Source organism: Aythya marila (assembly GCF_965140915.1).
Source record: "Aythya marila genome assembly, chromosome: 7".
Classification (NCBI taxonomy): domain Eukaryota; kingdom Metazoa; phylum Chordata; class Aves; order Anseriformes; family Anatidae; genus Aythya; species Aythya marila.
In genome coordinates, this window is record NC_139048.1 from 29,211,291 (window position 1) to 29,224,338 (window position 13,048).

Here is a 13,048-nt window from a genome sequence, read left to right on the forward strand (position 1 = left end):
TTTATTTATTTATTTATATTTATTTTGTTTTTCTGGATGTGCGGGTATGGGTTTTGCAGCACGCAGCAGGGTGGGGACATGCAGAGCAGGAGCAGGCGGTTTGGCAGTGGCACCGCTGTCATCTGGCCCCATGTTCCCCGCATCCACCCCAAGCCCCCTGTGGCAGCTGAGGAAGGTTTGGCTCGATCCATCTCCTCGCTGCCACAGACAGGGGCTGCTCCCAGCACCCAGCCTCCCCGTGTCCAGATGCAACTGGCCTGCTGAGCTGGGTCCCGCTCTACCGGGACCTCTCCATCAGGGCCAGGATGTGGCTGTAGAGGCGCCTGGGGGCATCCAAACCCCAGATGAAGTCCCAGTGGTTCCAGTCAGCAATGTGCACGTAGGAGACGACATGGGCGATGCGGGGCAGCAGCAGGTGCACGTCCCTCCAGTCGGCTGCCCAGTCCTCACCCCCTGACCACACTGCAGTGGGCACAGTCATCTTCTCCAGCTGGTAGGAGGGAGGTATCTCCTGGAGAGACACAGACACGTCTGAGAACCCCCACAAGCTAACCCAGCCCTGCAACATCTGGGACAGACTCGGCGTGACGCTGGCAGTGGTTTTGGATGGGGACATCCTGGGGAATGAATGCAAGGGGGTTTCCCCAGCCCCTGCCACTGCCACCTGACCACCTCCCTCCTCCAGACACCAGCGCTGCAGCCTCCTCCTACCTGGTGGTATATTGCTTGGTTTTCACTGCCATAGTCAAAGGCTTTGAAGTCTCCTGAGGTCATCACCTGGGAGGAGAGGACCAAACTGCAGTGAGATGCGCAGTGGGGCCCCTCAGTGCAGCTGCAAAAGTCCCACATCTCAAAGCCTCCTTGAGGGACTACTTTGCAAGAGGGTGTTTGATGTTTCACAGTGGGGTAGCATCCCCACAGAGCCAGACCTTCCTCTTGTACAGGGGTGGTGATTTGACCTCCTGTGTCCATAGCTGCCAAGTTCACAAAGCAATGGGTTGCACATGATTTCGTGCTACCCTTGCACCTGTGTGACCCTTCTCGCCAGCAGTGTTTTGTGTGCTGGGTGCTGCAAGAGAACTTTCTGTTGGTGACTTTACTTTCACACACTCAATGTCCTTCTGCTCTCTTTCAGGGAACCTACCTGGGCCCAGTGTATCATGTTTTTGACAGATGTCCTGTCAGGATAGTGGGCTGTGTATACATCCAGCCGGGTCTGCAGGGAAAAACATTCAAGATATCATTCCTTGCAAATAGTTAGGACCAATGACAACAGTTGCCAGACAATGCATTTTCCAAAACAGCCGCTGCTGAGTTGTGCTGCATATAGACTTGGTTCAGGTTCAGAAATATAATTTCCATTAAAAATCAATTGCTCTGTGGTGCGGCTGTGGTGCTTCCTTGCGCTGCCAGGAGGTTTAGCATGTCTCCTGGGGACAAGCAGTGCACGTGCAGAAAGCTTGTGGACTTCTTCTTTTGGGGTGGCAGCAAGAGGGGTACAGAGGCACACATACCATGTTGAGGTTCTTCTCATTGTAGCCTCCCAGCAGGAACAACAGGGTGGCACAGGGCTTGTGCAAGACTGGGTGCCTGCACAAGTCAGGAAGAAATCTCCAGAGCTTCCTCATTCGCAGTGAGGCGTCTGTTTGGCCCAGCAAGAGCTGGGGAAACAAAGAGCAAAGGTAACTGCTTGCATTTCTCTTTCTGCACCCACCCCTCAGCCTGTCTTCTGCAACCCGGCTTGCCAGAGCCCTGCGGTGTCCCCATGAGCTGTCCTGTAAGGGGACGTGCTGCACAGGGTGCCTGTGGGAGCAAAACCTGCTTCCCTCTACCCTCCGCCCTGCTGGGATGCGTGCAGGTTGCTGAACGTTGTGCTGCCCATGTGCTGGTGGAAGGCACGCTGGGGAAATCGATGTTCTTGCCTCTTCTCTTTCACTCCACCTCTCTGGTGGGCTGAAAGCACTGGATTTGTTTCTCACTGTCATTAAAATTGAGCTCAAGGGAGTAGAGTAGGGACCATATTTCATACCTGAAATACCTTGAATTGTCTGTCAAGCAGGAACGACATTTTCATAACTGGACTTTTGGCGTGCTTAATTAACACTGCAGGAGCCAGGGCAAAAAACATTTTGATTTTCTGAGCCAGTTCTGGCATGGATGAAAACGCTATGAATGCTGAGAAAACAGAAAAACAATATGAGACTTGTTGGTCTTTGTTCTCTCTTATGTTCTCTCATACCTGTGGTGGCCTAGCTGGTGAAAAAAAAACAACAATGCGTGCTTCATCAGAAAGCACAAACTGTGACCTCCATGCAAAATGCCTCTGTGTTTGGTGCGGAACATTGCAATTCGATTTTCTGGACTGAAATTTGGTTTTCAGGAGCTTACTGAGGTCACCAAGAAATTTTCCTACTGATCTGGAACATGCTGGTCCTCCCAGTTCTCCTTTATAGAAAGCACTGCTGCTGAGGGATTCCTCACTGCAAGAGACCTTCTGAACATTGCCCTCATGTGCCTGCTCGGCTGTTCACAAAGATAGGACCTCTCTAGAATTTCTGTTCACATATGGAAAAATTATTGTTTTCAAGGTGGTACGGGCCATGCCTTCCCTGCTGTGGAGAGAAAGGTGATGTCCAACCCTTTCTAACACACCAATAGTGGCACCCTGAGAGTAGCCCACGTAATATATCTGCTTCTGGCCGGTCTTCCGCAGAACAAAGTTGATCATTGCTGGGAGGTCATACATAGCCATTTCATGGAAACTGCAATACAGGAATAGCATGTCAGTTACAAGGTATATATACAGAAGGCTTTGACATCTGAGGGTAATTTTCCAGTAGAAAATTCTCATGGCCAAGAAGAGCTCTGTGGTGGGTGGAACTACATGAGATCCGAAGGCATCTCTCCTACCATGGCCTCATCGTTCCTTGAAAAGGCTTAGTCCTCCCATAACCGTAGTTGGGAAACTGTGCAGACCCCAGCCAGCAGTGCAACACAGCATTTCAGGTGCAACACATGACAGCTCTGAAGACCCACAACTGGCTCTGCAGGTCAGGGTGCCAGCACCTGCTCTGCTTCTCAAGAGCTCCTGCCCATGTGTCTTTTAGAGTGATACGGTGAAATGCAGACCTACATTATTAGCTTGTCTACTGCAAGCTGGTGTCTCCACAGGGTGGAGACCTACAGAGGCTGCAGCACCCCACTGCCTGGAGATGCTGGCACCATATCACAAGCTGGGTTTGCACAGGTGTCTCCAGCCTTCCTGCCTCCAGCCTCCACTGGGAGGTCTGGGGGAGGCCATGTCTGGGACTATATGCTCTGACTTGCCTTCATGGAGGCACCCACCTCTGCCCAGAGGTTAGTGACAGATAGGAAAGTTTGCCAGCTTTTGTAATCCACTCCAGCCTACCTGAAATCCCAGAATTCAACCTGATCAGTGGAAAGATGCCGGTGTCTCTGGGACCAGCGTGTTCCCCGACTGTTTCCCAGCCAGACGTCATAGCCAGAGTCTGCTAGTATGAAGCCAAGGCTGTTGTTAGACAGATTTTCAACCCAGTTGCTGCCTTCACCGAGTAGCCCATGCTGAAGAAACACAACTGGTTTGGGGCCTGGATTTGAAAGAGAAACAGCATGTTTCATTCAAACAGAATCCTCCTACTTAACCCAAATTCAGGCTAAGACAGCCTCCTTGTTGCATGCTCAGACAACATGCAATGCATGTTGTTATGACATCTCCTTGAGAAGATGAAGCCTGGAGAAAGACATTAGATCAGGGACATTAGGAAATCTCTGCGGTAGTTGTCTCGTGGCTATTATCCTGGTTGTCTCAGGCTGGAGAGCTGCTGTTGTCTCTCCCAGGTCCTTCTGGTCCAACATGCCCATACCCTCAGTGCCGTGGCCACAGGCAGCTCACAGCAACCATGTAAAAGCTCAGGCCTACAGGCCTGTCCCCAGGATAGTACAGATTCCAAAGTCACAGATTTAGGAGGAAAAAGTAAAACTAAATTATCCCACGATATGTCTTCACCCTCTGAGCCTTGAAGCCAAGTTGCTGCTTGATAAAAAGGGTTCCCATGCTGCACCCATTTGCTGGCTGGCAAAACCTTGGCTGTAAATTGGAGAAGTGCCATGGATTTAGTATTTTAGCTTTAACAGCATATACTCCCTTAGCTGGATAAATTTCATCCCTTCACACAGATCTCAGGTAGCTGATCAGTGGGTTACACCTTTTTTTTGCTGGCTTCCTTGCCAAACAGAACCATACCTCCATTTCCAGGCTTTTCTCTCCCGTGAGGAATTCTGTTCAGGATGATGTAGTAACCATCACGAGTCAGGACTTCGTACTCCTCACTGGGGTACCCTCTGTAGCAGATCATTTGGCTCTGAGAAAACAAGAAACAAGGTGGAAAACCCAATCAAATGTTTGAAAATACCAAATGCTGAGGTCTACAAGGGATGAGGAGGCATGGGCAGTGACTGAGCAGGAGTGGGGCTGCTCAGGGTCAGGAGGCAGCAGGGCCCAGCTGCAACATGCATCACGTGTCTTTGGATTCCTCCAAAAGTGAGGGCTGAAAGCAAAAGGGCTTACTGGCTCCTGATACTAGCAGCAAAACATGTCATGTCATGCTCTGAGCCAGCTGGCAGGGCAGATAAGATCGTGGGCATATCCATCCTGCAGAGCTGGGCTGACTGGAAGTGCCTCTTGTGGCAACAGGACAAGCTCCGTAGGATTTTTCACAGGACTCACGTGGCTCTGCCAAAGCTTTATCTATGCTGAAAATTCAACAGATTGGGACGTTTCAGTCCAGTGAAATCAAGCCTACAGATTGCCATGCTTGCATTTTCACATGGTTGCTAGAAGAGGCTGGTTTCAGCAATTTCATTGCCAAACTCCTGAGTGCATCTAAAGGTGCAGCCTGCTGGATCTGCAGTGCTGGCCCAGCTGGGAGTGGGGCCAGCAGGGGTCTGGATGCAAAGCCCTGCCCTGGTGCCTCCAACCCAGGACTGGTGTGCTGGTGAGCCTGTGCCTGGTGCAGCACCACCAGCGCTGGCTCCATTTTAGGCTCACTTGTGGGGCTTTTAATTCCTCACTGAGCTCCAGCCTTATCAAGGGGAATGGGAGAATGCCAAGCTGTTTGAACAAGGAGAAGAGGAGCGTGCAAAACTTTCTACCCTCAAGGAAGAAATCTGATCCAATCCACATTGTGATTATTGCCTCCTCTAACTGACCTGCTTATAATTGCACTTAATGCTGGGAGGAAAAAGATTCATTCAGGAAGCAGGGCTTGTTAATTGTGTTTTTGAGGCAGCATAATACTACTCAGCTGTACAAACCCAGCACACACAGCTACACAAGCGCTCTCCACACACCCTCCACCCCTCTGCAACCCTCTTTCCCCTAGCTACACATCTGCAAACCTTCAGACAGAGGAAATTCAGGCTTCTCCTGAACTTACAATATTCATGAATGTCTCAGGATTTGCACCCTTCGTGTGCTCCATGACATCTTCTGAGTTTGCAGCTGTTTGTGTCAAAAACAAAGTTGCAATGAACAACCACATCTTGCACCTGTGTAAAATATTATTAGTATATTATTATTATTCATTAATAACTGTATATCTGTAGATCACAAATGACAGGTTGTGCTGGGGAAGAAAAGGAGATTCCCATCTCCAGGTTTCATTTAGATTCCCTGCAGGGCTCTCCATGCTTCTCCACACAGGCTGGATCGGGAACTGGGCAAGACCCATTTGAAGTTTTAATCGTAAAAAGATGATGTAATGCAAGTACTAGGGTGATGGAAAATGCCGTTGGGCCAATTGTCACATGGAGGGAATTAATCCTAAATAAGAATTTGAACTACGAAAGAAACACATCTATACTTTTGCTGTGTCTTTACTGCTTAGCTTTTGCACACAGAAGCCACCGAGGGTCCCATGAACTGAAACTACTAGAGACTTGTAGAAAGACTATTTATTAAATGTGTTGCCTGAAAAAAAAAAAAAAAAAAAGGTTTTTAATCACCTTAGAATCTCTTGCCCCGAACAAAGATATATTCGTAACACAGTTAATATTATATGTGATTTCTAATGCTTTGCCAGTCTATTAAAAGTTAGAGTGTAACTTCTACTCAGTCACGTGAGCTGCAAATCTGTTTTTTCAAACCACCAGCCATCTGTTTTCTCTCTACCTTCCTTCATCCTCCTCCCGGTGGGTCTCCCACACCATGAGACATATCTGCCCTCTGAAATATTCCCAGTGTTCACAATAACTCTATGTTAATAACTAGAGATAAGTTACTGAGAAAAAAAAAAGAAGAAAACAAACAAACAAACAAACAAAAACAGTCAATGCTTTTTCACCCTCAGGATAGCTCCAACACAAATCTGAATTACAGTAAAATACATTACCAGGCAGAGCCCACTGTCATATCTGATCAGGCTGGTGGTGGGAATGGTTGTAGCTCTACCAACACCAGAATTAAAAGGAGCGTGTTGTGTCAGAGCCCTGCTACGTCGGCACAACACTGGACCAGATCATGTGTCCTCCAATTAAGGGATGTGAGCATGGGTCATATCTTTGATAACTTCCTCCACTTGGTCTTGTGGTCATAACTCTCAGGCTTGCAACGGATTACATTTTCAGAAACAGCTGAGGTGACGCAGTAAGGAATTTCAGCTATGGAATTTCATCTTAAGCTGATGATAGCCACAGTAAAAAACATCCAAATATTTCATTTGGAAAAGGTCATTTCCTAACTCCCGTGTGCCCATGGGAATGCCTCTTAGAAGGGGTTGTGGAGGAAGGAGAAGACCCAGGCTGCTCTCACTGCCTGTGCACACAGACCCCATGAAATGATGTGGGCAAACGGCAGCTGTGTCTGGCTCTCTACCAGATTCATGAGGCCACACAAGCATGCTGACCTCTCCATCCTCTCACATGAGTGTCAGACCAGACTTCATTGGCTGTGTGGGTGGAAAACACTAGGCCATTACACTATCCTTCATAAATGGCAGCGGCCCAGGCAGCCCCTACATACCTCTTAGGCCCAAGCAGTATTGTATTTGCAGCTGGCAACTTGCAAAACCTCTGTAATGTTCTCTGGGAAAGCACCAACCTTAGCATCTTGCCGATGGACTGCAGAGAGAAGGAGAGCTTGTGCAATGCCTCTGTTTGGCTGAAGCGATGTGTATTACACAGAGCAAAGGTGCTCTTTCTCCACCTGCAGCCCATGATGCTACAACCTGCGCTTTTCTGTAGCTGCTCAGTAGCCACCCAAAAGTCCAAGCCTTTGTCTGGCTACCAGGTGCCCTGCTTACATGTATATTTCCTGGACAAGGATTAGGTTGACTTCTAATATTTATACCAGCCATAGTCCAGGAGCAGTCTGTGAGTTGTGAAACACACTTCTTTAAAACACACACAGGTTACTCCATCCACAAGACTAATTTTCTATCAGTGCTCATCACTGACTGAAAGGAGCTATGTGTGTGGGTACAACCTTCCCACAACAGGTGTGCGAAAGCCTTTGCTGTTTCATTACCTCACTTCTGTCCATATTTGTGCCTCTTAAGTGTCTTCCCCCTCTTGTGAACACCAAAGTCCCACTACATAAGATAGACTTCACAAGTTGTGTAGAGGACAATTCCAGCATCCATCCTAAGAGTGTTTAAACAATGCCCCGTGGATGGAGAAACCAGCACCCAGCCTGTGTTCTCTACACTACCCTCTGGTTTCCTTCAACAGCATCAAGACAGACTTCACCTTTTACTTGTACAGTCAGCTGCTTCATCCACTGTCATGTCTGTTGCTTTCTGCCTCCGCTAGGTACTAGCTATGTGGTGGAGGTACTAGATACTAGCAGTAGTGACTAGTAGAGGTTGGAAAGATGGCAGTGTCCTCTGGCCAAGAGACAAGGCTGTCAGAGTGGTGTATCAGCACTGTGACTGGTGTCGCATTTAGCACTGGTACTTACCATATCTATGGTAGGAAAGAGAGGAGTTGCAAACAAAAAGCAGCTAGTTTTTTACTGAGAAATTCTTGTTTAGCTTAGTCAAAGGAAGAAATGAGGACCTTAGAGGTTTCTGAGGTTAGGGGACCAGAGCTGAACATTTTGACAGGTAGGTGCAAGTTTGGGTAAAAAGAACAATACTGTCATGACACTGCTGTGCATGTACATTTGACAGAACTGTGAATCATCACTGATATGAACCTACAGTGCCAGGGCCTCATAATACCTGGTAGGGTGCATAAGCAAATATTGGGTAGACTATTATGGGAATCTTAAAATTAAACTGTATAATCACACTCATGGAATATTCGTACAGTACTGTTGTAGGATCTAACTTAAGAAAACTCAAGAGCATTTAGAAACTGAAAGACATTCTACTTGACTTTCTAAGCAAGTAAACCATGCAAAGAACACACACTCTCAGCAGGGCCAAAATGTGTGTGTCCAAGTGGTCTGGCCGAGGTCAACAGAGGGTGACATGGAAGGCAAAGGTTGCCACTGTTGAGTTGTCAGTACACTTTCGGTTTCCTCTTGAGCACCCAGGCCAACTCCTTCCAGGACAGGCCTCTAAGGTCTTTTAGAAGACAAAAGTTGTGGTGTGATGTTTTGGCTCTGCATCTTATTTACTTCAGGCTTCATAAGTGTTAGGCAATGATGGGCATCTTTCATTTTCTTGTTTGGGATTATAACCTGTCATCCTCTTGGGATAACAGGAAGAGAAACAGCCCATAAGATGTACTCTATCCCCTCTGTTGTTGTTCTGTTGTCAGGCGCGTGTCTTCTGCCAATGAGTCACCTTTTCTGTGGCACATCAGGGTGCAAGCAACACATTCCTCAGTGCTTACAAGAGTGGTTGGTGTTAATCATGTCCTCGGCAATCAGTGCACACCAGATCAATGCATACTGTTCTTCTAACTCTTGTTTTGTCAATTCTCCTGGTGCTTTCACACACCTAACAGCTTCCAGGTAGTATGTCCAATGTGCTGGTTGTTACCTTCTACCTGCTAATGCTTACCAAGCATGAGGGTAGGCAAATCACAAGTAGGGAGATGCTTAACTAGCTGTTGTCTGGTCTTGGCATCCTGAGCTGGGAAGAACAGTATCATTCTGATTTTAGGAATGACAGACTCTTCTGTAATACCAGCCAGATAAATATGATTCCCTCACAATAAACTTAAACAACCTTGCTCGAGTGAAAAATCTGATAAGGAAAGTGCTGCTTATCTAGTTGTACATCTCCTAGTTTAAAGCCCCTCCATGAGGCTGGTATATCACCAGTATCTCTGATTAAACAGTTAATAGGGACTTTACCCATGTTGCACAGTCAGGCTTGATGAAACAATGAATTATTTTCACAACACCTTTCTATAGTTGTTCATGCAATCATTTTATGCACAGTAGTGAAACTGAATCAACAAGAGCTTACATGTTTCTTAAGGTTTATTGCAAAATAACCGTGATATGGTGACCAGTGATTTCTCTCACCTCTATTCCTGTTTCTTTGCTCAGGTGAATCCAGAAGAATCCTGAACTTCTTGTACTCTTCTGATCTCTCTTAACTGTACACTTCATTTTAAAACATGTCTAACATTGAAATAGTTTGGTTTGTTTATCAACAGACTTGGGCAACTTCAGAAAACTTAATAAATTAATATTAATAATTCAAAATATTATTAAAGTATTAACTTTTCAAATTTGGCATTTTAGTGCTCTTGGGCCTGTTTTTCAATGTATTGCAGAAAGTCTGACTTAGGGTCAAGGCAATCAGAGACCTTCAGGAAGCAGTAACAAGACCCACACAACAGAGTCCAGGGTGAGTTGCGGCAGTCAGGAACAGAGACCTACTCCGGTTAATGAAGAACACTGGAGTTAGTTATATCTCAAAATTATTTAGGCTAAACGTAACTTTCCATGGCTTCATCCTGTTCGCATCTGCCTAATGTACCAATGCACAAAAATACAAGTCTCCAGGACCAATTACCCATTCTTTCTTCCAAGCATTCATCTAGCAATCTTGAAAGAGGTTTCAGAAATAACTTCATAAATAACACAGAAATTGCTGATAGTTACTAAACCAAGAAATCTACGTGTCCTCAAATGAGAAAAACTCTGAATCTACTTAGCAATGGCAGTGACTGCAGGAGATGTTTTTCAGGCTTGCTGTTAAGGATCAGAGAAACATGAAAAGGCTGTGCACCATATGACATGGCTTGATGAAACCCTGTCCTAGTTTAATCCCAGTACAATTCAGTTTCTAAATAGCACTGTAGGCCAGTAGATTGCTCTAAGCAAATACTAAAACAATCCTAGGATTACTTACAAAAGCACATCGTCATTTTAGGCATGTGCCTTTGCATAATCCTCAAGCAGGAATGACTCCGTAGAAGATGCACTCACCACCTCCCTGATGTGGACACAGCCCTGTGAGCTGACCGTATGCTCCACACAAAGGCACATGAGCCTGCTGCTTCTTTTACATTGGCTGTGACGATAATAGAAAATTATAGGTCAGCAAATATGGTGTGATTACTGTGTTTTGAATGGGATGTGACATAGTTTTAAGCCCTTCCTGCTTGGCACACTGTGCACAAGCAGATCACGAATTGCTTTTCCTGAGAACATCTGGAAGAAAGTTAAGTAAGTGGCTAAATGAGCAACACCCTCCAGATATTCAGGTGTATGGTCGAGGTTTTTTCCTTTGCTCACCCCTGGAGAATAGAAAGGGAGTATTGCTGTGCCATGAATACACTCCCTGGGATGGTGAAGGCCTCATGCTGGGCTGTGAAGTCTAAGAGTGAGAGACTGAGCTGGTTTAGACCCCGACCCACGGGCTGCTGTCTGGGGCTGATCTTGCACCTATGTCATCACTGTGGACTTGCCTGATGAGTCTTAGTTGCACTTGGCCACCATCCTGCTCTGCTCCCTTGCTGGATGGAGGTTCTGGTACAGGGGCTGGTTGGGGAAACCTGGCTCTGCTGCCCAAAATATCCCCCTCATCTTTCTGCTGACCAGCTCTCAGAGAGCTGACAGCCCTCACAGTGCCTGGACATCCTTGTTCTGCCAAGAGACAGCTCAAGCCGCAAAACAACAGGCTTCAGATGGGCAAGGACTCCAGTCCCTCCAAGATCAGCACAGCTTCCCAGTTAACTCAGTCCATTTATTGATCAAGGCAATCTAAGATGACAGAACATCACAATATTTATGCTTACAAGCACCTTGATTTTTTACTGTTCTCTTTCCTTCCAAAATGCACTAGTTCAACTACTGCTGAAACCTTAACATGTGGTAGTTGATAAGTACCAGTTCCATAGGGAGCAAGGCACTTCTAAAACCTGGTTTGGAAAGAACTTCATCAAAACACTCCATTGTGGAAATGAATTAAATAAATTCAATACAAGCATTGCTTCAGACAATTACAGAAGTGGCAGAAACATTCTAAACTGACTAGAAAGAAAATGCTGCAATTCTTACGAACCTTCAGAATTAATAAGTTAGTACTTTTTAACTAAAAATAATTAAGTTCTTACAAGCTGTTCAGAAGTCTGTTTGGGAAAAGTCTTGCCAAGCTTTGTATGTTTATTTGCAAGGATAGAAGAGTCTTGCATTTGCATGGAGATCCACTGCAGCGCTGGAGGAATGTTGCTCTAGGACAGAGCCCTGCAGTAAATAACTACTCACACAGAAAAAGATGTCATTATAAATACAACAAGTGATGTAGCTCATCACTGGAGCTCCTTACAGTACCTAAAGGGCACCTACAGGAAAGCTGGAGAGGGATACTTTGTCGAGAAGTAATGGTATTAAACTAAAAGAGAGTTGATTTAGATTAGATATAAGGAAGAAATTCTTTATTGTGAGGGTGGTGGGCACTGGAAGAAGCTACCCAGAGAAGCTGTGAATACCCCATCCCTGGAAGTGTTGAAAGCCAGTTTGGATTGGGCTTTGGGCAACCTAGTCTGGTGGGAGGTATGATTACCTTGCCCAGTCCTGTTTTGTTCTAGCTTTAAGGATGGGGAGTGAATGTTTTTACAGTTGGTCTCCTTTGATCATTTCTGTAGACTCAGACAGAGCCTGCTACAGTTGTCCTGCAGGGATGCACACCAGCAGCCACATCCCATCACCTCTAGACTCTTGGATGGAAGCAGGTTGCTAGCACCCACAGCATGCCTTTGGGGAGGGCATTCCCACCCCTCCTCAACTTCCATCCTGCCCTCTGCCACCCAGCTCTTCCCTCAGGGTGTGTGGATGCTAGGGGCATTGTGGGCAGCGGGCACCTGCCAGTGTTGCAAGCCACAGAAAGCTGTCCTAGAGCAGGGGGAGGACTGGGTAAGCTGAAGTCCCTTGCTTGCATGCAACAAGAGGTCTGTGCTGAAAATCTCTGTGCTCCTCCAGAGGTTTAAGACAGTACAACCACACAGAGCCCAGTGGACCCTTTTTGCTTTATTATTATTTTTCATACATCTTTGTGGGAAAAGTGCCTTATCCTTTGCCCTGCTTGCTTGTAGACATATTTTAAGAATATCATTGCACAAACAGGCAAATTCACCATTCCTCCCCTAATCAATACTTTATTATGAAGGGTAATCCAGAGGCTAAGAACAGAGTTAGACTCCCGACTCTTCTTCTCTCTCACACATAAAGAAAACCAAAGCATTTTATGAGACTCAGCAAAAAGTGACTCTTCCTGCTGGGTTTGTACCTTGGGACTAATACATAAAATGGTGCAAAATGGTCTTTTTTGGTACAGCTTATTGAAAACCCTGTTGTGTATGATCAAGTTTGGTGTCACCTGAATCAGCAGGACTAGTTCTTTTTATTACTAGCAGAAAGTTTTTAGCTCCTTCCGACTGTAAAACAATGAACTGTGTGGTCCCATCTGAGCACACTTGAAACACCAGCATGCACAACAGAGCCAAGCTACTATCCTGTTGTTCACAGCTGGGAACTCAGCCATAGGGAGGCCAGAGCCTACAGCAGCAGCCAAGAGCCAAGCTCCACAGAAATTTCCTGCTGCTGGAAACCCATGTGGGTGAGGCA

General features: G+C 46.3%; 2 protein-coding genes across 2 annotated transcripts in view; one reads left to right on the forward strand and one right to left on the reverse strand.

Moving 5' to 3' along the window:
- LOC309879884 (lipase member M-like) overlaps nucleotides 1-13,048 on the forward strand; it is a 49,317-nt gene that overhangs the window by 7,442 nt on the left and 28,827 nt on the right. The window lies entirely within an intron of this gene.
- On the reverse strand, nucleotides 213-5,561 carry LOC309879947 (lipase member M-like; the record flags this gene model as incomplete). The annotated part of the gene is made up of 9 exons (XM_082764303.1): nucleotides 213-511; nucleotides 712-777; nucleotides 1,145-1,216; nucleotides 1,515-1,661; nucleotides 2,030-2,175; nucleotides 2,653-2,762; nucleotides 3,410-3,608; nucleotides 4,265-4,382; nucleotides 5,457-5,561. The coding sequence occupies 9 exons, from the start codon at nucleotides 5,559-5,561 to the stop codon at nucleotides 278-280; spliced, it is 1,197 nt and encodes a 398-aa protein (XP_082620429.1). The 3' UTR covers nucleotides 213-277.